The 25,384-nt window shown below is 34.4% G+C and overlaps 1 protein-coding gene across 1 annotated transcript in view; it reads left to right on the top strand.

Annotated features, from left to right (window-relative positions):
- STXBP3 (syntaxin binding protein 3) overlaps positions 1-24,655 on the top strand; it is a 54,775-nt gene extending 30,120 nt beyond the window's left edge. The window contains exons 8-19 of the mRNA XM_043877018.1: positions 518-608; positions 1,652-1,776; positions 4,036-4,131; positions 4,272-4,329; positions 8,446-8,511; positions 9,472-9,552; positions 10,441-10,579; positions 11,047-11,153; positions 11,703-11,795; positions 13,712-13,797; positions 22,951-23,099; positions 23,931-24,655. Of these exons, the coding sequence (XP_043732953.1) occupies positions 518-608; positions 1,652-1,776; positions 4,036-4,131; positions 4,272-4,329; positions 8,446-8,511; positions 9,472-9,552; positions 10,441-10,579; positions 11,047-11,153; positions 11,703-11,795; positions 13,712-13,797; positions 22,951-23,099; positions 23,931-24,025 (1,186 nt within the window). The 3' untranslated portion in view covers positions 24,026-24,655. The remainder of the gene's footprint in view (positions 1-517; positions 609-1,651; positions 1,777-4,035; positions 4,132-4,271; positions 4,330-8,445; positions 8,512-9,471; positions 9,553-10,440; positions 10,580-11,046; positions 11,154-11,702; positions 11,796-13,711; positions 13,798-22,950; positions 23,100-23,930) is intronic.
- Positions 24,656-25,384: the final 729 nt, after the last annotated feature.

The following is a 25,384-nucleotide window of genomic DNA, read 5'->3' as shown; positions in this document are numbered from 1 at the left end:
GTCCATCTTTAGGGAATGAATGTGTAAATCCAGTATAATCATATAATGGAATACTATATAGAACTAAAATGAGTAAATATTTTTTGATGTGTGTGTCAACATAGATCTCAAACATATATGACAGTAAAAACATATACTGTTAAAATATATATAAAACAGTAAATATATGTATAATTGTAATGATAGGAAGAATATACATCAAATTATGGTAGTAGTTGCTTTGGGGCAGGGGTGGCTAGGAGTAGAGGTGAAGACTGGGGAGGGGACTAAAGAAACTATAATTTTATTTATATTTCCTTCATATGAAAAAAATCTGAAGCACATATGATAAGGTTTACATTGATAAAATCAAAACAAATTGATATAGCTGTGTATTTCTTTAGTATTATTATCTAAATTTCTCCATGCTTATAAAATCTTTAAATTAATAAATTTATGGTTTAATTTTAGAATTCAGCTTGATAATGTAAAGTGTGTCTTGAAAGAAAGATAGTTTGAATATCTTTTCCATTTCTAGTAAACCTCTAGATAATGCCAGTAAGCTTGCTCAGCTTGTTGAAAAAAAGCTTGAAAACTACTACAAGATTGATGAAAAGAGCCTAATAAAGGTAACATATAAAAGACAAATAGTGGTTATGCATAAAGTCTGTCTTATTTCTTTATAAACCAAGTAAACTGTTGTTCATTTGTTTTCCAGTATTTGAGAATTTTGATTTGGATATCACTGATATAAATGGTAGTAGAAATCTTAATAGACAATGTGGTTTAGTGGGGAAGATAACAGTTTTGAATTAAGTTCTTTGTCCAGATCCTGGCTCTGCTATTTAATTCATGGATATATCAATTAGCAAGTTATGTTAAGTTTTTTTATCTATAAAATGGGGGTAATAGGAGAATATCTATTTTATAATATAGAGGATTAAATGAATTAATACATTAAAAGTTTTTAGAATAATCCTTGCAGCTGAGTAAACGTTTAATAAACATAGTTTTTCCTTTTATCGCCAACTCTGTGTTCTTGGACATATTTACTCTGAGTTGTATTTTCATATAATATGGGTCATATGATACGTACTTTGGTTGGTTGATATGAGGATTAGACAGATTAGCATATGTTGGGCACATATAGGAGTTTAATAAATGACAGGTACTATTATCTTATCAAGATAACATAATCAAAGACTAAGATTGGAACCTGGGGAATTCCAGCATTTGGGCTTGGGTTGGAGAGTGAGGAGTCTGAGTAGACTGACAGAGGTGGTGTCAGAGGACTAGAAAGCTTAGTTTAGTGCAATGTGTAACATAAAGAGCTCAGGTAATAGCTTCCTTTCATAACTTAGATCAGCTTTAGTGTTTATGAAGCTGAATTCCAAGAAAATAAGATTTAGTGCAAGCCAAATGTTATTTTTTTAAAGGAATTTTCACAATATCATATTATTAAGTAAGCCTGTTAATCTAATTATGAAAGCTTTGGTTTTGTAGTCTTATTTTCTTCCCCTCTTGTGCCTCTCATATTTTTCTTTTTTAATATAACTTCATGTTTAAGAATGTGGCAGGACTTAGGATAAGTCTGATTTTGTTTTCTAAGATATTAAAAATGTGTTCACAGAAAGAAATGGAAGTTTAAGATAATTTTATCTTGTTATTCCAGGGTAAAACTCATTCCCAGCTCATAATAATTGATCGTGGCTTTGATCCTGTGTCCACTGTCGTGCATGAACTGACCTTTCAGGCAATGGCATACGATCTACTGCCGATTGAGAATGATACATACAAGCAAGTATAACTTGAAGGGAATACATAGGGCATATACAAACAGGATAGCATGTTAGCATCTAATGACTCATGCAGGCAACAGAAATCTAAAGCCCCCAGAACCTCTTTTATTCAAGGCTTTATCTTTCTCTTACACCAGTAATCATAGTTTGGTTAATAGGTAATTTAACTGCTTTGAAGCTTTTTTTGGTAAATTTGCTCCCTTAACTATGTCTGCAACAAAAATGGATTTTAAACAGCTGGAATTGCACTTTTCAGTAAATAAACCAGGCCCACTACTATATTTATTGAAGTGGAAAACATATTCAAATTGGTTAGGATGTGATTATTCTGAATTGGACATCCAAAAGTATGTAAATGTGCATCTAGTCACCATAGTGTATTTAAAAATACTAGAAGACTATATACTAGAAAACTATATAGGATGGTTATTGAGAAGAGAAGCAGTTTTACCGGTTTGGTACCTATTATTGATTTAACTCTGATATAAGCATATTAACTTTAAAAGTAATATCAAATAGTTAAATGAAAAATCAAATTATTTTTCTATTAAGGGACCGTTTTATTGTACCTTTGTATATCATTTGTGTATATACATATATATATAACACGTTAGTTGAGTATATATACACATATATATAACATGTTATTTGATATCATAATTTCAAAATCCAGATTGGCATTTTTCAGCCAAGATTTACTGCTTTGAAGTAATAAAAATGAAAATTAGTTTTCTGAAATCTTATGTTTAGCAATTTTTATAGATTAAAAAATCCAAAAATTTGTGCTAATTATATTTAATATTTTTTCTTAAAACAAATATTGTTTAAACTAATTTTGTATTTTCTCTTGTATTTCTATTTGCATTCTACTCAAATTCTGAGTTTTTCTTTGTTATTTGTATTAATGTTAGCTGACAGAGCAACATAGCTATTTCTCTAGTATAAAAGTAGTTGTAAGCAGTTTATTCCAAATTTTCAGAAAGGATGTTATTTACCTCTCTTATCCTTTAGGTCTCTAAACCAACATTGCTCAAGAGATTTGGAAATGACTTAAAATAATGGACACTAAAGGATTTGGTTCCAGTCTATTGACTTTAACTTTCAGACATTTCTAACCTAGTACTTAAAATATTTATCTCCCTAGATTTGCTGGCAAGGAAAGCAAGATTTAATTTTTTAAGGGTAGTGGAGAGACTTATTTAAAAACAAAAAAGATCAGCGATACTCCTTTTCTTATGAATCAGGAAAGTCTAGGGATCAGACTAGATGGAAGCATGAACTTCCTGTGGATTGTGCTCCATCAGGATTTTTAATGGAAATAATACAGAGCAGAAATTTCCAAGTATCCATTTTGAGTGATTTCTTGAACTTCTTTAATTGCCTCTCAGTTCATTAGAACTCATTAAAGCAGTCAAAGTTTTTAATGGCTGCATTAGTTTTTCTCATTGCCTTTCCCATTTCTTTAAAGGAAATGTGGCTATAGGGTAAGGAAAGAATATCGTAAAGTAATTAGCCTCCAACGAATAAAAATAAATGGAAAAAAAATAAAATAATGCTTTTGGAAAATAAATAAATAGATGACAAGTGCAAGGTCAATGCACGAAGCAGGGCACCCAAAGCCTGTCCCCAGGGATAACCCAGAGGAATAAGGTGGGGAGGAAGGTGGAAGGGGGATTCAGGATGGGGAGCACAAATGTATACCTGTGGCCAGTTCATGTTGATATATGGCAAAAACCATCACAATATTGTAATTATTCTCCATTTAAAATTAATTAAAAAAAAGAATATAGAAATAAATATATATGTTTGCGAATTTTGTACCAACTCTGAAACACCTTCAGTACTTAATAGACTTCATTGAGGAGTAACATTTCTTAATGGATGTTTGACAGTTGTGTTGATGGTTATTAGTACATCAAAAGTATTGTTTTGAGCAATTAGAATACAAGTTGTTAATATATTCACTCTTGTTAAAGTTGACTGTGGAACACTGAATTTTTGTTTCTAAGATACTGAGATAAAACTCTAATAATCACAGCAAAAAATAACATTGAAAGTAAAAAGGTCATGGTGGGCATAGCACTTTGATTTTTGTTGTATGGATAGCAATATGCCTTAGTTTTGAGTAGGTATTCATTGTCCTCCTAAAGTCTTCAGTTTCTTGAGCTGTGTCTTAAAATTGTTACTTATAAAAATTTTTCTTTTACTTCATCAGGTGCAAAATAATCCAAAAGTTTCATACTTCTCTTACTTGTAGATATAAGACAGATGGGAAGGAAAAGGAGGCAGTCCTTGAAGAAGATGATGACCTCTGGGTCAAAATTCGACATCGCCATATTGCAGTTGTATTAGAGTATGTGAACCTCTTTTAATTTTTGTTCCATATTTTTTAAAAAATGCTAATTACATAGTACTAATAGTACATTTTTTAATCTTAAGATATTTTTGTGAATTACACTTTAGAAATTTAAATAATTTCTTATAATTTGACAGGGAAATTCCCAAGCTTATGAAGGAAATTTCATCAACAAAGAAAGCAACAGAAGGAAAGGTAAGAGTGTTAATGTAACTTTCAAGGTTATGACATAGGTGAATTTTAAAGTTTGTGTAAAATTTTTTATCTTTCTAACTTGCCATTTGAGACCTTTCTAACATACACAAAGTAGAAAAAATAAACTTTCTTGTACCCATTACCCAGCCTCAACACTTAGCAACATTTTATCTGTCTTGCTACATTTAAAGTTTATTTTTAAAAGACCATTTAGCCAATTGCATAAATGTGTTCATGTTAGGGTTTTTAATATTAAGGTATGGTGGCTCAGTGATAAAGAATTGGCCTGCAGTGCAGGAGACCCAGGTTTGATCCCTGGATCGGGAAGATCCTCTGGAGAAGGGAATGGCAACCCACTCCAGTAGTCTTGCCTGGGAAATCCCATGGGGACAGAGAAGCCTGGCAGGCTACAGTCCTTGGGGTCACAGTTTCTGACACAGCTGAGCAACTAACACTTCCACTTTTCACATTCATAATTTACCTAAATAAAATGCACAAATCTTAAGTGTATACTGAATAACTTTCAAATACATATATATGTATTCATACACAAACACATGTAAACACACACCATTTGGAACTACCACCTAAATCAAGATATAGGACATTTCTATTATTTCAAAAAGTTGCACAATAATATCTATGAATAAAGAATATTTAGCCTATCCTTTTGACTCTTTGTACATTTTACACTAATTTTCTTGGTGGTTAATACCTCCTAGCAGTAAAACATAGAATAGAACTGGTGACAGGATATCCTTGTCTCATTCCCAGCCTTGGGGGAAATGTGTTTGATATTTCATCATTGGGTATTATGGTAGTTTTAAGTTATTTTAGATACATCCTTTATCAGATTAAGAAGTTCCCTTCTATTCCATATTTGTCAACAGGTTTTTTTTGTTTTGTTTTTTAAATCAACAGTGGGTGTCAGATTTCATCAAATGAAATTTTTCAGCACCTATTAAATTATTTTTTCCTTTTTTATTCTGTTAATGTGATAAGTTACATTCACTGTTCTCTAACATTAAACCATCCATGCGTTCTTGGAATTAGCTCTACTAAGTTATGATACCTTATCCCTTTGTTATATCACTGGATTTTGCTTGCTAATATTTTGTTTAGAATATTTACTTCTAGATTTATGAGCAATAATTCTTTTTATTGTGGTAATGTTCTAGGCAATTTTGGTGACAAAATTATATTGGTCTAAAATAAATTGTAATGCTTTCCCTCTCATATTACTCTCTGGAAGTGTTTGTGTAACTTGTCCCATCATGGCTTGAAAGACTTCACAACTGAAACAGTCTGGGCATGGAATTTTCTTTATGGGGATGTCTTTAATTATAAGGTCTTTAATAGGTACAGAGCTCTTCAGATTTTAATTTTTTCTTATATAATTTTTGGGATATTGCATTTTTAAGGGATTTGTCTATTACATCTACATTTTCAACTATCCTCTTATCTTCTCATTGTCTGTAGAACCTGTAGCTATGTTCTATTTAATCCTAATTTTGTTGATTTGTGTTTTAGCCTCTTGACTATTAACATCCCCTATTTATATATTATTAATATTTCAAAGAACCAACTTTTGGCTTTGCTGATTTTTCTTTTGTATGTTAGTTTTATATTGAACTGATTTCAACTTTGGCTTGTTTTTCTTACTTCTTAAGTTGGATGTTAAGAGCATTGGTTTTCAACTTTTTTCTCTCCTATATATATTTGGATATTTCCTTCTTAACATTATGTAGCTGCATTTCCCAAGTTTTGGAATAACCTATTTTTATTTCAATTTAGCTCAGAATATTTTCTCTTATTATAATTTTTTCTTTGACTCATGTGTTACATAGGAATTTTTTTTAATTTCAAAGAGTTTGTGAGTTTTCTACTTATCATACTGTTACTGAGTTGTAATTTAATTATACAGTGGTCAGAGAATGGAGTCTGTATGAGCTTAGTCCTTTGAAATTTGTTCAGTCTTGGCTTGTGACCTATCATGTGATCTGTTGTGGTAAATAACCTATGTGTGCTTGAGAAGAATACAAATTCTGTGAATGTTAATTAAGCCAAGTTGGTTCATCATGTTATTCAAATATTCTATTTCTTTACTAATTTTTTATCTGTTTTTTATATCAGTTACCAGGAATGGTATAATGTATGGCTGAATTAGTCTGTTTTTTTTTAATAATCTTGTCAGCTCTCAAAGCTATGTCAACTGATGCAGCCTTGTTTAATTAGACTCTTTATAAATTTAAGATAGTTTTCTTTCTATTGAATCTATCTTTTATCAGTATAAAATGTCATTTTAGTTTTCATCTGCAATATTCCTTGCCTTAAATTCTACTTTGTCTGATTTTAATATAGCCATACCTGCTTTATTTTGACTAGTGCTTTTTTAAACTGAGTTAGAAAGTAAAGTTCCCCTTTATAGTGTATGATTCTGTGAGTTTTGACAAATGTATACTCTCATATAACCACAACCAAGATATAGGACATTTCCATCAATATCCCCCATTGCCTTCTGCCACTTTGTAGGCAACCTCTCCACCTTAGAACCACTATTCTTTTTTTCTCTTCTTACAGTTTTGCCTTTTCCAGAATAACAGCTAAGTGTCATTTATGTAATAACGTAATAACAACAATATGGCTTTTTCATTTAATCTATTGCACGTGACATTCATCCACGTGACATATAGCAGTAGCTTCGACATTTTTATTGCCGAGTAGTATTCCGCTGTGTGGATGTATTGTGTGGATGTTATCCATTCACAAACTGCAGAACATTTAGGTTTTTTCCCCAGGTTGATGGCAATTACAAATAAAGCCACTATGAACGTTCAGGTTTCGTGTGAACAGATATTTTCATTCACTTGTTTAAATAAGAGTGGGATTGCTGGGTCATATAGTAAATGTATATTTAATCATATAGAAAACTTCCAAACTTACTAGTTTGCTGTGCCATTTTATCGTCTCACCAATAATGTATGTCATTGATTGTGTTTTTAATTTCAAAGATTGCATTTAGTTCTGGGACATTCATTGAATTTTTTTTTAATAAAGTCTGATTCTCTATTGATATACTCCATCTTTTCGTTCATTTATAGTTTATCTTTTCCCCTGTTTTCTTTAACATAAATATGTTATTTTAAATTCCTTGTCTGCCAACTCCAGCATCTGGATTATTTTGAGTCTGCTTTTATTGACTGTTTTTACCACTTGAGTATCACTTTTTCCTGTTTTACATGTCCAGTTGTATATTGTATGTTGGACCTGGTGAATGCTATATTGCAGAGGCTGTTGATGATGTTCTGTCTACAAAGAGTACTGAGTTCTGTTCTGGAAGTCAGTTAATTTGCTGGTGAATAACCTAGATTGTGTGGAAATCTCATGTGAGGCTTTTGTTACATTGAGTGTATTTCACTTTTTTATTTAGTTCAAAGACATAGTCCTTCCAGGACTGAATGTCTGGGATGTTCACTTAGAGCTCTTTACTTTGTCTGGATCAGAGAATGCCAATACTGTCTTAGTGTAAAGACCATCTGAAATCTCTGCAGTCGTTCTCTGTTAGGCCTCTGAGACTTACGCCCTGTACACATGCAGCTTAGTATTTGGCCAGGGATCCTAAGGCATCGCCTCTACACATCTGTGAGTTATGCTGTGACTGGCTTTTACTCTCTAGTACCCTGGACCGCAGACCTTACCTCAGTAACCCCAAACTCTGATCTCTTTTTCCTCTGTTCAGAGAGACTTTTTTTCTACTTGAACTCTACCTCTTTTCACTGTGCTTTGGAAAATGTTCCCGGGAAGAGCCAGATGCAGGATCACCTCCTGTGCTTCCCTTTGTCCAAGTAACCTAACTTTGAACTATTTTTAAGGCATCCTTTGTGTGAAAGCTGTTGTCTTTTTAATTTTGTCCAATTTTGGTTTTGTTTATGGAGGGAGAATAATTTTTATATAAGCTACTTTTATCATGGCTGCAACTGGAAACCTCTTGAAATATTTTTTTAATTGGCAAATATTTAGTAAATTAATAAAAATTTAAAACTATAGGATTAAAAAGTTATTGTATAAAATAACTGAATCAAAAGTTAGTTTTTTTAAATGTTTGATTTTTCCTAGACATCACTTAGTGCTCTTACCCAGCTGATGAAGAAGATGCCCCATTTCCGTAAACAGATTACTAAGGTAAGTGGTATCGTATATAAGAAATCATTTTTAATTTATTAGTCCACCCAGTTCTTTAGTCGAGTTTAGCTGTGGGTGTCATGGAATACTTGGTATTAGTTGTCCTTGGCTCAAACAGTAAAGCATCTGTCTGCAATGCTGGAGACCCAGGTTCGATCCCTGGGTTGGGAAGATCCCCTGGAGAAGGAAATGGCAACCCACTCCAGTACTCTTGCCTGGAAAATCCCATGGACAGAGGAGTCTGGGAGGCTACAGTCCATGGGGTCGCAAAGAGTCGGACACGACTGAGCGACGTTACTTTACTTTAAACCCTTACTTTAGGTCTGAGAAATACCCCAAATATCTAAGCTACCCAATAGAGTTCTCTATATTTGTTCAAATCCAGTCAAAACTTTTTTATATCTTCATCTTGAACACCCAGAGAAACTTTATTTTTTATCAGCTTAATAAGAAAATTCAACATTGGATTGACAAGTCCTTGTTATTATGCTTGCTTCTTTGAATCAATAGTTATATAGTAGTAAATTTTAAAGCAATTAAAGCTGTGTGGGCAGGTAAACTGTTTCTTTTCGTTTCCTTCTCAGAAGTCATTGTCAGAATAATATTTAAATTTTTTTTATCATATTACTCCCTAATCAAAAATCAATAACATAAATTCAGACTTTTTCTTCTTGGCTTTATGGACTTCACTGGTTTTTTCTCACTTTATTTTTCACTACTCGTAAACCCAATAAAGTTCAACCCTTTCGTTCTGTTTTTTGTGGTCTGTTGATTATCCTCTTTAGATCAGATAATTTCCACTTTTTTTCTTTCTTGAGTTGTTTCCCTTGATTTTACATGGTTCCTCCTTCCCACCTAAGCTCATACTTCCCTTCAGGCCCATCTCAAAAGTTTAGTATTATCAGTTACACAGAAAGAAATGAAAATCCTTTAAATAAATTATTTTTTTCTGTTTTTCAGCAAGTTGTTCATCTTAACTTAGCAGAAGATTGCATGAATAAGTTCAAGCCTAATATAGAAAAGCTTTGCAAAACTGAACAGGTAAGTGCAGAGTCAGAAACATCTATGTTCAAGGTAGATTTCCAGAATTAACTTTGTAAGGTAAAACCTAACTTTTTGCTCAATATAGTACCCTAAACCATACAATCTCTTTTAAAAGGAGATACACCCACTTGGTGTTTAATACAGTATTCCTTACCAACGCTAACAAGTAGCTATACAGTATCATGTTAATAGTAGGCTGTCCCTCCTAATCTGCATGTTTGGTTGAATAGGATGACTTCAATGTTTGGAGCATTAATTCAGGGTAACATTGTTGGCTGGCCTTTTTCAGTGTGTGCAGCATTTCAGGTAGCACCCTGCAGAGTATTGTGTAGGCACATTTAATTAAAGGCTCGGCTCTCTGATGCCAAAACTGTTCAGATCAGTACTAATAGAAATAGAACGTAAGTCATGATGTAATTTTAAATATTCTAGTAGTTACATTAAAAATGTAAAATGAGATGAGTGTGGTTAATTTTAATAATATACTTGATTTAACTCAGTATATCCAAAATACTATCATTTCAACATGTAATCTGTATAAAACAATTATTGAAATAATTTACACTTTTTTTCATATGTAAATCTTGAAACTCTGTTGTTTTAACTTATAGCACATCTTGATTCAGACTAGACCCATTTCAAGTGCTCAGTAGCCACATGTAGCTCATGTCTACCATATTAGTAAAAGTTTAGATTAATGATTGTCTTCCTTTCTGAATTGTTTTGACTTTTTACATTTTATACAGTAATAGTTTACAAGTGATGCTCACATTTCCTATGAAATATCATCAATGCTCCATTAAAATTTGGCGAATTTTAGTAATACTTTTAACTGAAAAATGAATTTAGATCATAGACCACTGACTATATTTCATTTTCATTAAGGACCTGGCACTTGGAACTGATGCAGAAGGACAGAAAGTCAAAGATGCTATGCGAGTACTCCTTCCAGTTCTACTCAGCAAAAGTCATGATAATTATGATAAAATAAGAGCGATCCTACTTTATATCTTCAGTATTAATGGTAATATAGATTGTTTATTTTTTAATGAGTACATTAAGATAAAGATACCCAGCTCTAAAATCACTTTACAATAAGTAGTTTACCACTGGTCATTAAGAGAATCTTAGAAAAATTAAAGTGAAAAGTGAAAGTCACTCACTCGTGTCTGACTCTCTGCGACCCCACGGATTGTACAGTCCATGGAATTCTCCAGGCCAGAATACTGGAGTGGGTAGCCTTTCCCTTCTCCGGGGGATCTTCCCAACCCAAGGATCGAACCCAGGTCTCCCACAGGAGAATCCGAAAGTAGTGGTTAAAATTGATTAAGATAAATAAAAGGAAAAATGTGGAATTGGGAGCAGACTGAAGGTTATATAATTTAAATGTTTGCTTTCTTTAAAAAAAAAAGCTTTATTCTTAGGTCCCTAAACCTAGAAATGATTGTGATAGCAATTATTTGACTGTGCATTCATTTTTATTTATCTAAGGAACTACAGAAGAAAACTTGGACAGGTTGATCCAGAATGTAAAGATAGAAAATGAGAGTGACATGATTCGTAACTGGAGCTACCTTGGTGTTCCCATTGTCCCTCCAGTAAGAAATTTTACATTCTGTATATACTTATACATGTGCGTGCATGGTTGTTTACATTAAATATGTTTTCTTATGTGGGAATCCATGTGGACAGTCTTCTTAATTTCTTCTGTAGATTTGGTAAGTAAAATATTAAAAATTTCATTTTCTTTTCCATGAGTAATTTGGATAAATACATTTTTCTAGTGAATTTATATCTTTCAGCTTCTGTTGTAATTTGCTGTTTATGCTTTTCTTTCTATGATTTATTTATAGAAAAATTTGAAGAAGTCTGTGTAGAGTCTTACTCTTTCCTATCAAGTTTCATATAAGCATTTTGGAGAAAACATACTTTCTGATACTATCAAATTTTATCATTAATGTACAGAAATATTGTGAAGTTATGTGACTACACCTATTCAGATTTTTTTAGTGAACTTTTTCACTCTTAGTTTTAAGTCAAATGCAACATAGTATTTGTTGTAAATTAAACATCTTGATAGAAAAGATAAAGAGAGCATCACTAAATAAAATCACTGAGTTTTAGTTTTTTCCCTCTAATTATATTAGTCTCAACAAGGCAAACCATCAAGAAAGGATCGGTCTGCAGAAGAAACTTTTCAACTGTCTAGATGGACGCCTTTCATCAAAGATATTTTGGAGGTAAAATTCATTAAATTTTATTTATACTCTGCCCTTTGTAGAATATTTTTTACTCTCTGTCCATTATCTGTCAGTTTGAGCATAACTGTGGGTCGGGAATTATCTGCAGTACTGAGAGGGTTCACAAAAGAAGACTGTATCTGATATCAAGGGAGGAGAGGAAGCTCTTGAAAGTTCCCCCTTAAAGACTGCAAATTCATACCGCTAATTGCCTCAATAAATTTAAAAAGATAAGCACACACATGCTTTAGGAAAAAAACTGTTGTTTGAAGTTACTATGTAGCAGAAATATAAATAATTTAGTTGAATGAAAGTTCAACAAAGTAACACTTTTTGTGACTACTACTAGAGTGTTAAATTCCAGTATTCTTAGAAATGGATTTGTGATGAAAATGTAAACCTCACTATAGTTTGCTTTTATAATCGACAGATGGCTGATTCTTTTAGTACTGTTTGCTTTTAGAAAATAATTTTCAATTATAGGAAATTAGAAAAGGAACTAATAATTGCATTATGAGCTCAATAATGAGATCAATTATGAGCTCATAATCAGATCGTTCTATTTATTCCAGTTTGCCTTTAACTTATTAAACATTAATTTCTACTTTCCTTTGGAAATTAATTGTGTACAGTTTATCCCCATGATTTTTCTGTTTTGCTTGACTAATTCTATGTCATTTACACATGCTTGATATAGATTAAGACTTCAAAGAGTTTAGACTTTTTTCCCTACAGTGTAAGATTTTTTTCCTGATCTGTAACAAGGATGTGGAACTAAGGAGTTTTTCTTTGCTATTGATAGTATTTTAAAAATAAGACCTTCTCAAACCCTTTAACAAGGATTTGCATGTTAAATTCAAAAATTCCACTTTACCTTAGTAGCAACCTAAGGCCTTTAGGGTTCTCCTGAAGCTTTGCTTCTTCACATCTTGCAGTCTTTTTGAAAGATTCTAGGACTACTGAGTACCTTGTGTCCATTCCTACTTATTGTTACTGTTTTTGCGACCATGTTCTAAAGCTGTGGTGTTCTAAATTGGTGGTCTCCAAACTTTTAATTATGCACACTTTCTCATAATAAATGTGATCAGGAGCCTACAGTATGTGCCTATATATAAATTATGTAAGTGCTGTACTGATTAAAACACTATATATATTTATTTATAAACTATATAAATGCTGTACTGATAAAACACTATGTGTGTATTATACACATACACAAAAATATCATAAGGAAACATTTTTAAATGAAAAGGAAACTTCTTCCATCTCATCAGATGGTCTTGAATACACCTAGGCCAGGATGCACGTTTTGTTTTAAAGCCATCACTATGAAGGGCATAGTGCCCTTCATAGGGCCATCTGGTGGCTCAGATGGTAAAGGTGTCTACCTACAATGTGGGAGACCCGGGTTCAATCCCTGGGTCGGGAGGATCTCCTGGAGAAGGAAATGGCAACCCACTCCAGTATTCTTGCCTGGAAAATCCCATGGACGAAGGAGCCTGGTAGGCTATTGTCCATGGGGTCGCAAAGAGTCGGACACGACTGAGCAATTTCACTTATGAAGGGCAAGGCCTGGACTCTGGTAGCCTAAGAGGTCTGTCAGGATTAAGATGGTATTTAGAAACCCCTAGCATTCTTGAGATAAAGACCCTGATAAAGTACCTGAGATTTTCACACCAAAGGGAGAATCCTCCAGATAAGAAATGTAGGCATGCAATAAATATTGGTTTAATAATTGCATTAATTTTGTAGCAAATAAGATTTGTGAGTTTCAAAAAGAGGGCTAACCTTATTTTATTAAATATGTATCCTTATGTTCTTTAATTGTAAATACAAGTTTTGAGTTTTATGTAAAACAAACAAAATCTTGGCGTTTATAGCATCTTCTTGATGGTTTTAATTCTTATCTTCCCTAGGATGCCATTGATAACAGATTAGATTCAAAAGAGTGGCCATATTGTTCCCAGTGCCCAGCAGTCTGGAATGGCTCAGGAGCTGTAAGGTAAAATCTATAAATGAAAGTCAGTGAAATTTTCACTATGATATTGCAGACTAATAATTAAAATGGTACACAGATATTCCTATATTGATAACTCTCCTTGAAGCATGTAGTCACTTAAAAGGTAGTTTTTCTTTAACTGTAACCTGTCTTAAATGAATCCAGATAAGCAATGGGACTTCCCAAGTGGCAGAGTGGTAAAGAATCCTCCTGCCAGTGTAAGAGACTTGGGTTTAATCCCTGGTTGGGAAGATCCCCTGGAGTAGGAAATGGCAACTCACGCCAATATTCTTGCCAGGAAAATTCCACGGGCAGAAAAGTCCATGCAGTCACAAAGAGCCGGACATGACTGAGTGACTGACATACAGACACACATACACACAGATAGGCAATATGAAAATGTGCTTTATTATAAAAAATATTTTCATGAAACTAGAGAAGAGTTTCTCCCTTTATCTTTTTTTTTCTTCACATTAGCAGATGACATATCCTTTTTGATGACTTTTGGTGAGAGAATACCTGAAGCATTCAGAAAGCTATAGATAGTATTATAATGCATACCCTATACTTGGTGCCCAGATTAACAAATGAATCAGTTTAAGTACAGTTCAAGCTTCCTATATATCACTCTCTGATTTTTATTATTCTCCCTTCTTCACTATCTTGAATTTGCTGATCATCATTGACCTATATATCTTCATACATTTTCTATATATATTTGTATTCTAAACAATGTATAGAGTTTTGTTTTGCAGGATTTTTCTACTGGTCTTTGGCTTTTAGCAGTTTAACTATTATGTGCCTAAGTGGAGTTCTTTTTGTGTTTGTTATTCCTGGGGTTAGTTGAATTTTCTTGGATTTACATGTTAATAGTTCTCATCAAAATTTGGGAAGTTTTCAGTTGCTGTTTCTTCAAATTTTTTCTGCCCGCTTCTTTCTCCCTCTTCTGCTTTTGAAACTCCATCACTCAGATGTTGGAAAGTTTGACTTTTGTCTTATGGGTCACTGAAGCTCTGTTTACCTTTCTTCCACCTTTTTTCTTTCTGTTTTTCAGATATGCTAATATCTATTGATCCATCTTCAGTTCTTTGATTCTTTAGTCTGACATCTCAAATCTGCTATTGAGCCCATCTACTGAATTTTTCATTTCATTATTATACTAATCACCTTTTGAATTTCCATTTGCTTCTTTTTTACTTTCCATTTCTCTTTTGAAATTCTCCATTGATTAACATAGTGTTAGCATAATTTTCTTTAATTGTTTGATTATATTTATAATAGTATCTTTGAAGTCTGCTAAATCCAACATCTGGATTCACTTAGAGTTAGTTTCTGTTGATGGATTTTTTTCCCAGCATGTGGATCACCCTTTATTGTTTTCTTACACATCTACTAATTTTTGGCTGAAAATTAGGCCTTTAAGATACTGTATTATATAACAGCAACTCTAAGTTGTTTTTTGTTTTAGTAACTTGTATAGATTTAAGCTGTGGGATCAATGCCCCCTTGCAGTTTAGCCACTGATGTCATTGTAGGGCTTTTTTTATTTTAAATTTAATTTTTTAGCTTGGTTCCTAGTGGTTGCCCTATGTCTGGATAGTTTAGAGGTCAGCCAGTTATCTAGGCAGAGGTTGTATTTAGACACCTCAAGCCTGTAAATCTTCTGTTGACTGCTGATCAATCTGATTGTGGGATAAGACTGCATTACAAGTCATAGTCAGTTCTTGAGTCTTCTCCCCACTATCCCCCTTCTTTTTTTCCTATTTTTTTCCTTAGGCTTTCTCTGGCTTACCCTGGCACAGGTGTAATTTGGCAGTCAGCTAAGGATGTGGGGGGACTTTGTCTTCTTTGGCTTTCTTACTCTCAGAGTTTCCCCATTAAATTTCTGGCTGATATGCCGCCTATCCCATCCTGGGACCAAGGTGTTCTGCCACCAACGCCGCAGGTCTTCTACTCTAAACCAGGTCTGCCATTTTTAACTGGCAAAGCTGTAGGATTTTGTACTCGCTTTGCTTCCTACCTTGTATCAAGTCTTCCACCTCAGGAGTAGAATTGGTGGTTCTCTCAGCCAGCTTGAAGTCAGTACAGTTTTTGCTGAGTTGGAAGAACTATGCAGGTTGGATATAACCTCAGGCCAAAAGGTCGCATAGTCACCACCACCATTCTTAACCTGTATACTAGCATTTTTTAAGAGTAAATGCTTCTTAATTTGTCGTTTGCCTGTGGTTCATTTTCCCAAGTGATCTGAAATGGTTTCTTTCCCCACGATTTCCTCCAGGTTTATACTTGTTTTCTTAGTGGGCAGTCTTCTGACCATCTTACTCTATCATGACCCCAAGCTGTTTTGGTATTTTTAATCTTAAAATAAATGGTGTCATGTTGTGTCTTCCTGCAACTTTTTTTTTTAATCTATTTATTTATTTATTTTTGGTTGCACTGGGTCTTCGTTGCTGTGTACAGGCTTTTTCTAGTTTGGTGAGCAGAGGCCACTGTTTGTTGTACGTGGGCTTCTCATTGCAGGGCTTCCCGTGTTGCTACAGGCTCAGGGTTCATGGGCTTTCAAAGTTGCAGCACGCAGGCTCAGTAGTTGTGACATGCGGGTTTCAGTAGTTGCCACTTATGGGCTCAGTAGTTGCAACTCAAGGGCTCTAGAGCATGGGCTTTAGTTGCTCTGCAGCATGTGGGATCTTCCCGAACCAGGGATCAAACCCATGTCCCCTGCATTGGCAGGCAGATTCTTATCCACTGTATCACCAGGGAAGTCCTGCAACTTGCTTTTAAGTTTCTCTCAACATTATCCTTGTGATATTTATCCCAAATTGATACATGTATAAATTTTTTACTGCTGTTTGATATATTCTTATATGATTATCACAGTTTATTCATTTATTTTCCACACAATGGAAATTTAGACTAGGTCAAAACTAGCACCCTTCCTAACAATATGCAGTGAGCATTCTTAAACATTTACGTGTGTTTGAGTATTTCTTTAGGGTAATTCTTTTGGTCTAAGGACCTTTTATTTAGTTATATTTTTTCCTTTTCTCCTATTTTAGAAGTTACATAGCTGATTTGTACTTTCATAGCAGTTATCTTTAGAATTATAATACACATCTTTGACTCACCAAAGTTTGAGATTAGTATCTTTGCCCTCTTGATCAACAGTACAGAGCCTTAGAAAACTTAATTCAAACTACACACTCCTTAAATGTTCTCTTAATTCTTTATTGTTTTACCTTATGTCTTTTTTATTTCCAGAATTAATGATGAGCATTTTTTTTAGTTTTATGTACATGTTAACCAGTTATGTTGTGTACCACTTCTGCTTACATCCCCTTTTTTGAGCTCAGTTATATTCTTTTCTGATGTGTATCCTTTAGAAATTTCTTCAGTGTGGGTCTGTCAGTGGTAGGGTCTCTATGGTTTTGTCTGTCTGAAAATGTCTTTATTATTGTTCTTACATGTTAGCTTTGAATTTCTAGGCTCACGCAACACTGAGGTGTTATTCTGCTGTTTCTTGGTTTCCATTTTAGCTCTTGGGAAGGTGTATGTATGGGGGTGGGGTGTTTTCTGTCAGTTTTGTCATACTTTTATATAGGTAATTTGCATTTTCTCTCTGGTTGCTTTTTGTCTTTGTTATTCTGTACATTCCCTATGCTGTGTCTACCTGAGGGCTTATTTGTATTTCTTTCATTGGGAGTCAAATGTATTTCCTAAAATCTGAGGTTTCGTATCTTTCATAAATTCTTGTTTCATTCAAACATCTCATATTATTTTCATGCCTTGTAATATCTCTTGAGTTTTAATATTTATTTTACTTTTTGTGTTTCATTTTAGAAATTTTTCTTTGGATTTAATTTTGAATTCTTTAGTTCTGTCTTAAATTTGTGCCTAAACTGCTGAGTAAGCTATATTTATTTATTTTTTAGTTTCTCTGTTCATTGACTTTACTTTTCCTTATTTATTTATTTTTTTTAGAAATTGTCCTTGTTTCTTTTTCAGATATGCTTGGATTTCCTTGTCCTTATTTTGTCTGCTTTCTATTCTACTTTATTATTTTCAACATACTTAGTCTATTTTTCACTAAAACAATAAATACTAAAATTTACTAAATTCAACATCTGACATTCTTTGGGTTCTAATTGTACTGCTTTTCATTTCTGCAGACACTTACGGTTGCTTATTTCCTCATGTGCTTTGTTGTTTTGGAGTCTGAGCTTATTTCAGTACCCAGGATCGAGAGTGTTACCTTCAGAGAGGTCTTGCATATGCATCTTTCAGCTATGCTTTTAAAAAGATGTTTGCTCTTATTTTAACAGGAGCTTCTAGGTGATTTCTAGAGTGAGAGTTCTAGGATATGGAGATTTAATCATTTATGTGTCTTTCAGAGTATAAAACTAGTACAGTGTCTTAGACATACATATGAAACACATTAAATGTAATCCTATTGTCCTGAAATGCTATTCAGAAGTTTAAAAATTGTTAGAATCGCATAATCATTTTGAGCAAATATTACTTGTTTTTCTTTTGCTTTCTAGCTTTATCTTGCCTTTTTTGGACATTTTTAAACTACAGTTGTACTTTTAGCATGTCCTTGATTTATTCTGTACGGAAACCAAGAATGTGTCTTGTTCTTCTTTCACCTTTCAAAACCAGCTACTAAATCTCTTTCCTTTTTCTGTTGTTTACTACCTCATCATTCCTTACAATGGCAGATGGAAATTACCATCCAAAAGGCTAGACTGAGAACATTATTAAAAGCTTACCATGATATCCTATATTGTATGTATTAGAGGTATCTAGAATATGGTTTCCAAAGTTGGGTATAAGATAATACATTGGATCTTATTCTTACACTAGGAAAAGGAGAAGTTAAGGTTTATTTTACTAGAACACATATATAACTTAGACCTATTTTTAATAGATTACATAAATGTTTATTTTAAAATACTTAGTTTTCAAATAAAAGCTCAGAATTTTTACCAGTGGGTATGGGAACAAATATAGTGATTTTTATGACTTAAAGCAATGCTACCAGTTTGGCCTTGGAGTATGGAATGAAGCAGGGCAAAGGCTAATAGAGTTTTGCCAAGAGAACGCACTGGTCATAGCAAACACCCTCTTCCAACAACACAAGAGAAGACTCTACACGTGGACATCACCAGATGGTCAACACCGAAATCAGATTGATTATATCCTTTGCAGCCAAAGATGGAGAAGCTCTGTACAGTCAGCAAAAACAAGACCAGGAACTGACTGTGGCTCAGATCATGAACTCCTTATTGCCAAATTCAGACTTCAATTGAAGAAAGTAGGGAAAACCACTAGACCATTCAGGTATGACCTAAATCAAATCCCTTATGACTCTCCAGTGGAAGTGAGAAATAGATTTAAGGGACTAGATCTGATAGAGTGCCTGATGAACTATGGACGGAGGTTCGTGACATTGTATAGGAAGACAGGGATCAAGACCATCCCCAAGAAAAAGAAATGCAAAAAAGCAAAATGGCTGTCTGAGGAGGCCTTACAAATAGCTGGGAAAAGAAGAAAACTGAAAAGCAAAGGAGAAAAGGAAAGATATTCCCATTTGAATGCAGAGTTCCAAAGAATAGCAAGGAGAGATAAGAAAGCCTTGCTCAGCGATCAATGCAAAGAAATAGAGGAAAACAACAGAATGGGAAAGACTAGAGATCTCTTCAAGAAAATTAGAGATATCATGGGAACATTTCATGCAAAGATGGGTTCAATAAAGGACAGAAATGGTATGGACCTAACAGAAGCGGAAGATATTAAGACGAGCTGGCAAGAATACACAGAAGAACTGTACAAAAAAGATTTTCACGACCCAGATAATCACGATGGTGTGATCACTCACCTAGAGCCAGACATCCTGGAATGTGAAGTCAAGTGGGCCTTAGAAAGCATCACTACGAACAAAGCTAGTGGAGATGATGGAATTCCAGTTGAGCTGTTTAAATCCTGAAAGATGATGCTGTGAAAGTGCTGCACTCAATATGCCAGCAAATTTGGAAAACTCAGCAGTGGCCACTGGAAAAGGTCAGTTTTCATTCCAATCCCAAAGAAAGGCAATCCCAAAGAATGCAATTCAACTACCACACAATTGCACTCATCTCACACACTAGTAGAGTAATGCTCAAAATTCTCCAAGCCAGGCTTCAGCAATACATAAACCGTGAACTTCCAGATGTTCAAGCTGGTTTTAAAAGGCAGAGGAACCAGCGATCAAACTGCCAACATCCGCTGGATCATTGAAAAAGCAAGAGAGTTCCAGAAAAACATCTATTTCTGCTTTATTGACTATGCCAAAGCCTTTGACTGTGTGGATCATAAGGAACTGTGGAAAATTCTAAAAGAGATGGGAATACCAGACCACCTGACTCACCTCTTGAGAAACCTGTATGCAGATCAGGAAGCAACAGTTAGAACTGGACATGGACCAACAGACTGGTTCCAAATAGGAAAAGGAGTAAGACAAGGCTGTATATTGTCACCCTGCTTATTTAACTTATATGCAGAGTACATCATGAGAAACGCTGGGCTGGAAGAAGCACAAGCTGGAATCAAGATTGCCGGGAGAAATATCAATAACCTCAGATATGCAGATGACACCACCCTTATGTCAGAAAGTGAAGAGGAACTGAAAAGCCTCTTGATGAAAGTGAAAGAGGAGAGTGAAAAAGTTGGCTTAAAGCTCAACATTCAGAAAACTAAGATCATGGCATCTGGTTCCATCACTTGATGGGAAAAAGATGGGGAAACAGTGGAAGCAGTGTCAGACTTTACTTTTTTGGGCTCCAAAATCACTGCAGATGGTGATTGCAGCCATGAAATTAAAAGACACTTACTCCTTGGAAGGAAAGTTATGACCAACCTAGATAATATATTAAAAAGCAGAGACATTACTTTGCCAACAAAGGTCTGTCTAGTCAAGGCTATGGTTTTTCCAGTGGTTATGAATGGATGTGAGAGTTGGACTGTGAAGAAAGCTGAGTGCCGAAAACTTGATGCTTTTGAACCGTGGTGTTGGAGAAGAGTCTTGAGAGTCCCTTGGACTGCAAGGAGATCCAATCAGTCCATCCTAAAGGAGATCAGTCCTGGGTGTTCATTGGAAGGACTGATGCTGAAGCTGAAGCTCCGATACTTTGGCCACCTCATGCGAAGAGTTGACTCATTGGAAAAGACCCTGATGCTGGGAGGGATTGTGGGCAGGAGGAGAAGGGGATGACAGAGGATGAGATAACTCGATGGACATGAGTTTGAGTAAACTCCGGGAGTTGGTGGTGGACAGGGAGGCCTGGTGTTCTGCGATTCATGGGGTCTCAAAGAGTCGGACACGACTGAGTGACTGAACTGAACCGACCCAATAGAACTTTCTTACAATAATGGAATGTCCTTTATCTGCACTGTCCTAACCACTACCCTTATGTAACTGTTGAGCACTTGATTTGTAGCTAGTGTGACTAAGAAACTGAATTTTTAATTTTAGTTAAATTTCCTCATGTGGCTAGTGACTACTATCTTGATCAGTGCAGATCTAGAGCATTCTAAGTGGGGAGGAGGTAGAAATAACAGCTGTTTATTTAGTGGTTTCCCAGTATCAGATTCCATACAGTGTATTCTGTATATCATTGCATTTAATCTTGAAAACAACCCTTGAGGTTTAGAGAGAGGTTAAGTAACTTGCTAAAAATAATACAGAATTAAAAAGAAGCAGAATCAGAATTGGAACCCACATTGCTCTTTTTTTTTTTTTAAACCAGCATATTTGAGGTAATTGATTTCATAATGTTGCATATGTTTAAGGTATACAGCTTGATGTTTTGATATATATGCATTGTGAAATCACCACAAGCTAGTTATTATATCCATCACCTCCACATACACATAATTAACCATTTTCCTTCTTTCCTTTCTTTTTTTGTGGCAAGAAGACTTAATTAAAATCTGTCCTCTTAGCATATTTCAAATATACAGTATGGTTTTGTTAACTATAGTCTCCATGCTCTATATTAGATCTCTAGAACTTACTCATCTTGCATGGTTGAAATTTTGTGCCCTTTTGACCAATATTGTCTCATCCTCTTCCCCTGCCCACCTTCCCTGACCACCAGCATTCTTCTCTCTGCTTCTGTAAGTTTGACTGTTTTAGATTCCACATGTAAGTGAGATCGTGCAGTCTTTCTGAGTCTGCCTTATTTTACTTAGCATAATTTCCTCCCAGTTTATTCGTGTTGCAGATGGAAGAATTTGCTGCTTTTTTAAGGATGAACAATATTCTACAGTATATATACACAATTTTTTTTGGTCAGTTTGTTCATTGATGGCCATTTAGGTTATTTTTATATCTTCACTATTGTGAATTATACTGCATTGAACACAGGTGTGCAGATATGTGCTGGATATCTCCTATCTGGATATCTGGATATCTCAGTACTTCACTGAGTTCCAATAAGGGACGTCCCAGTACCACGTTAGCTCCAAATCAGTACCACTGCTTCCCCCACCTCCTCTATGTCTTTGAAACTCTACTACTGTCTCAATGTAACCCACCCTGCTTTTATTTAACTTTAGTAAGTCATAGACTTCCCAGGTGTACTGTGTATTTATCTGAAATAAATAAGACAGGCCTTTAGCTCTGTTTTGGGCTTCCCAGATGGCTCAGAGGTAAAAAATCCACCTGCAGTGCTGGAGACACAGGAGACGCAGCTTTGATGCCTGGGTTGGGAGTCCCCTGGAGGAGGAAATGGCAACCCACTCCAATATTCTTGCCTGGAAAGTCCCATGGATAGAGGAGCCTGGTAGGATGTAGTACATGGGATCGCAAAGAGTTGGACACGACTGAGCACACACACACACACATAGCTCTGTTTTATAGGTAAACATGCTAAGATTATGAGTCATTTGTCCAAACTCTTTCAGATCAAAATTGAGCTTAAATTGGGGCTCTCCTGCCTAGCTCATGGTGCTCCAGTCATACCATAGTTAAGTCATTTTCTTATTTATTTTTTTAAAGTCATTTTCTTAAAATCAATGCAGTTGGTGCCAAATTTGAGTTTGCCTGAGTTAGGCTTTTCTAAAAGACTAAGCAGTATGGCTTTGGAAATATTTTTAACGTGTTCATGTTTGATTTTTTAGTGCTCGGCAGAAACCCAGAACTAGTTATTTAGAGGATCGAAAAAATGGGTCTAAGCTGATTGTTTTTGTGATCGGAGGAATTACATACTCTGAAATGCGTTGTGCTTATGAAGTTTCTCAGGCACATAAGTCCTGTGAAGTTATTATTGGTAAGACTTGTGTTTTCCTTTTATTTTTTTAAAACAAACTCTTAGATGCAAAAATATATATGTAAAACTTTATCTTCTCATTTTACATTTAGAACTAAATTGTTGAGTGCAAAAAAATATTTTTTGAATCAGTGCGTTTTATCCGATGTACCAGTTTTTTCCTGGTTGACCTTTTGATGATTTTTTAAAATTACAATTCTGATTTTGAGAGAATGAGTTTCAGGAATATTGCATTCCTTTAAATATCATTAAATATATCCTTAAAAATATTTCATCCTATCCTTTTCTTGCTTTCATGATTAAATACTTTTTGAAACATTTATTTCTACTACAGAAATATTTTGAAATGTTTTGTGGCTGTGGACCCGACTTTGGCCGAGCCTGTATGGAATTTCGTTTTAAGAATTTCAGTCAAAGCCACTGACACCTAAACTCTCCTGACCCGTGGAGATGGAGCATTTGTACATCAAGCTTCAGTCTATGGTTCTGCTTAGCAGTTCTCTGTGACTGAATTCACAGTGACTCTTGCTGTTCTGTCAGGGGGACAGGCTAACCTCCAATTTTGCTCTTCACTGTATCAATATATAGTACAAAGTGGTAACTACAGTACAAAGTATAGTAGTGGGCATTGTTTGTAAAGGGTTACTGAATGTGCTTAATGAAGAAGAAGGATTAAAATATTATAGTTTAGGAAGGCATCCTACAGAAATTTTGTTAAGCTGCCCCAAGCTACTGTACTTTGTATATTTGAAGGACAAGGCAATTTGGTTAGCCAGGGAAAATTGATTTGACTGCTTGCCTCTGAAGATTTATCTTTTCCTCTTCTTCCAGGATCCACGCATATTTTAACACCCAGAAAGCTGTTGGATGATATAAAGATGCTGAATAAGCCCAAGGATAAAGTCTCCTTTACTAAAGATGAATAACATTTTGGGTGGGGAGCAATTTAGAGATTCTTATTAATTTGTTCAACTAACATAGATCGAGACATTGTTGCTCTCATGTAATTTAAACAGTGTAAATATTTTAAGGAATAATGACTTTCAGATGTATTTCTTAAGGGACTGTTATAATTACATATCATTGGATTTGCCATTTTTAATTTAAATATTGTTGCTGCTTTGTGGATGATGAGAAGAAATGTTAAAATGCTTTCTAAAAGGAAATGTTTTCAGCTTTGGAACAGAATATATTACAGTTGTGGGTAATTTTTCACAGCCTACCTATGTACATATTAATTACTTATTAGATACTTGTCTGTCTTATGCTGGAATATAGTTTTTGGGGAAACAATGATTTTAAATGAAAAGATTATAAAAGTGAAAACTGTAAATTTGTATGTATAATAGAATGATTTCCTAAAAGTGCAGTTTTTCTTTCAACTGAAATTCATTTCTTTTATATGTAAAGTAATTCAATCATTAATTGAAATATTTTAAAGCATTTACTGTCTTGCTAGATATTTCTAAAAAACACAATTTTATATAATTTTGAAATGTTTAGTAAACAAATAATCATGAACAGTCTAAGAGAAAATAAATACATACTTACAAAAATTATCTTTGTTTTTTGGCGGGGAGGATGGGAACATTGGAAAACTTTAAATTTCTAAGAGAATTGCAAAGAGGTAAAAGAATGTATCATAATCTTTCCACCAAGGTAACTCCTTTTGACTTAGATGATAATGATGTAGTCTTTGCATAAGGTTGGATAATGTGAGGATATGGGTGTACATATGTTACACAAAGGGAACCCCTCCTCTCCATTCCCGATCTCTCCTTTTACCTGATCTCATTGTGTTCTGTCATATAATGGACCCTAATTTTATATATCACTTACCTTCAGAATTTTGCTCTTACAAATAATGCTGCATTGTTTGGGTACATACCTTTGCAAACTTACACAAATATTTCTTTAAATTTCTAGTGAGGACATAGCTGTCAAAATGTTTGTGCATTTAAAGTACTGATACCACCATTTAAAATTTTTATTTAGATAAATCTATCACTTTTCCTTTATGGCCTCCAAACTTGTATTGTACTTAGAGCTATCTTTGCACCCAAGGTTGTAAATTGACCGATTAATCTTCTAGAGCATTTTGATAGGTTGATTTTATTTTTCATAGGTAACTCTCACCATCCCTCCGGAATTGATTTTAGTATGAGAGTGTATGCTAGATATGTCTCTTAGCATTTGGCATTATGTCCCATGCCTCCCCATTCCATATCACAAGGGATGAAAAGCTAAAAAGAAGTTTTTCAGACTCAAAGGTAAGTGAGGTTCTG

The sequence above is a fragment of the Cervus elaphus genome, chromosome 20 (genome assembly GCF_910594005.1).
Source record: "Cervus elaphus chromosome 20, mCerEla1.1, whole genome shotgun sequence".
NCBI lineage: Eukaryota > Metazoa > Chordata > Mammalia > Artiodactyla > Cervidae > Cervus > Cervus elaphus.
The sequence above is the reverse complement of the archived record's forward strand: the minus strand, read 5'-3'. Positions and strand labels throughout refer to the sequence as shown.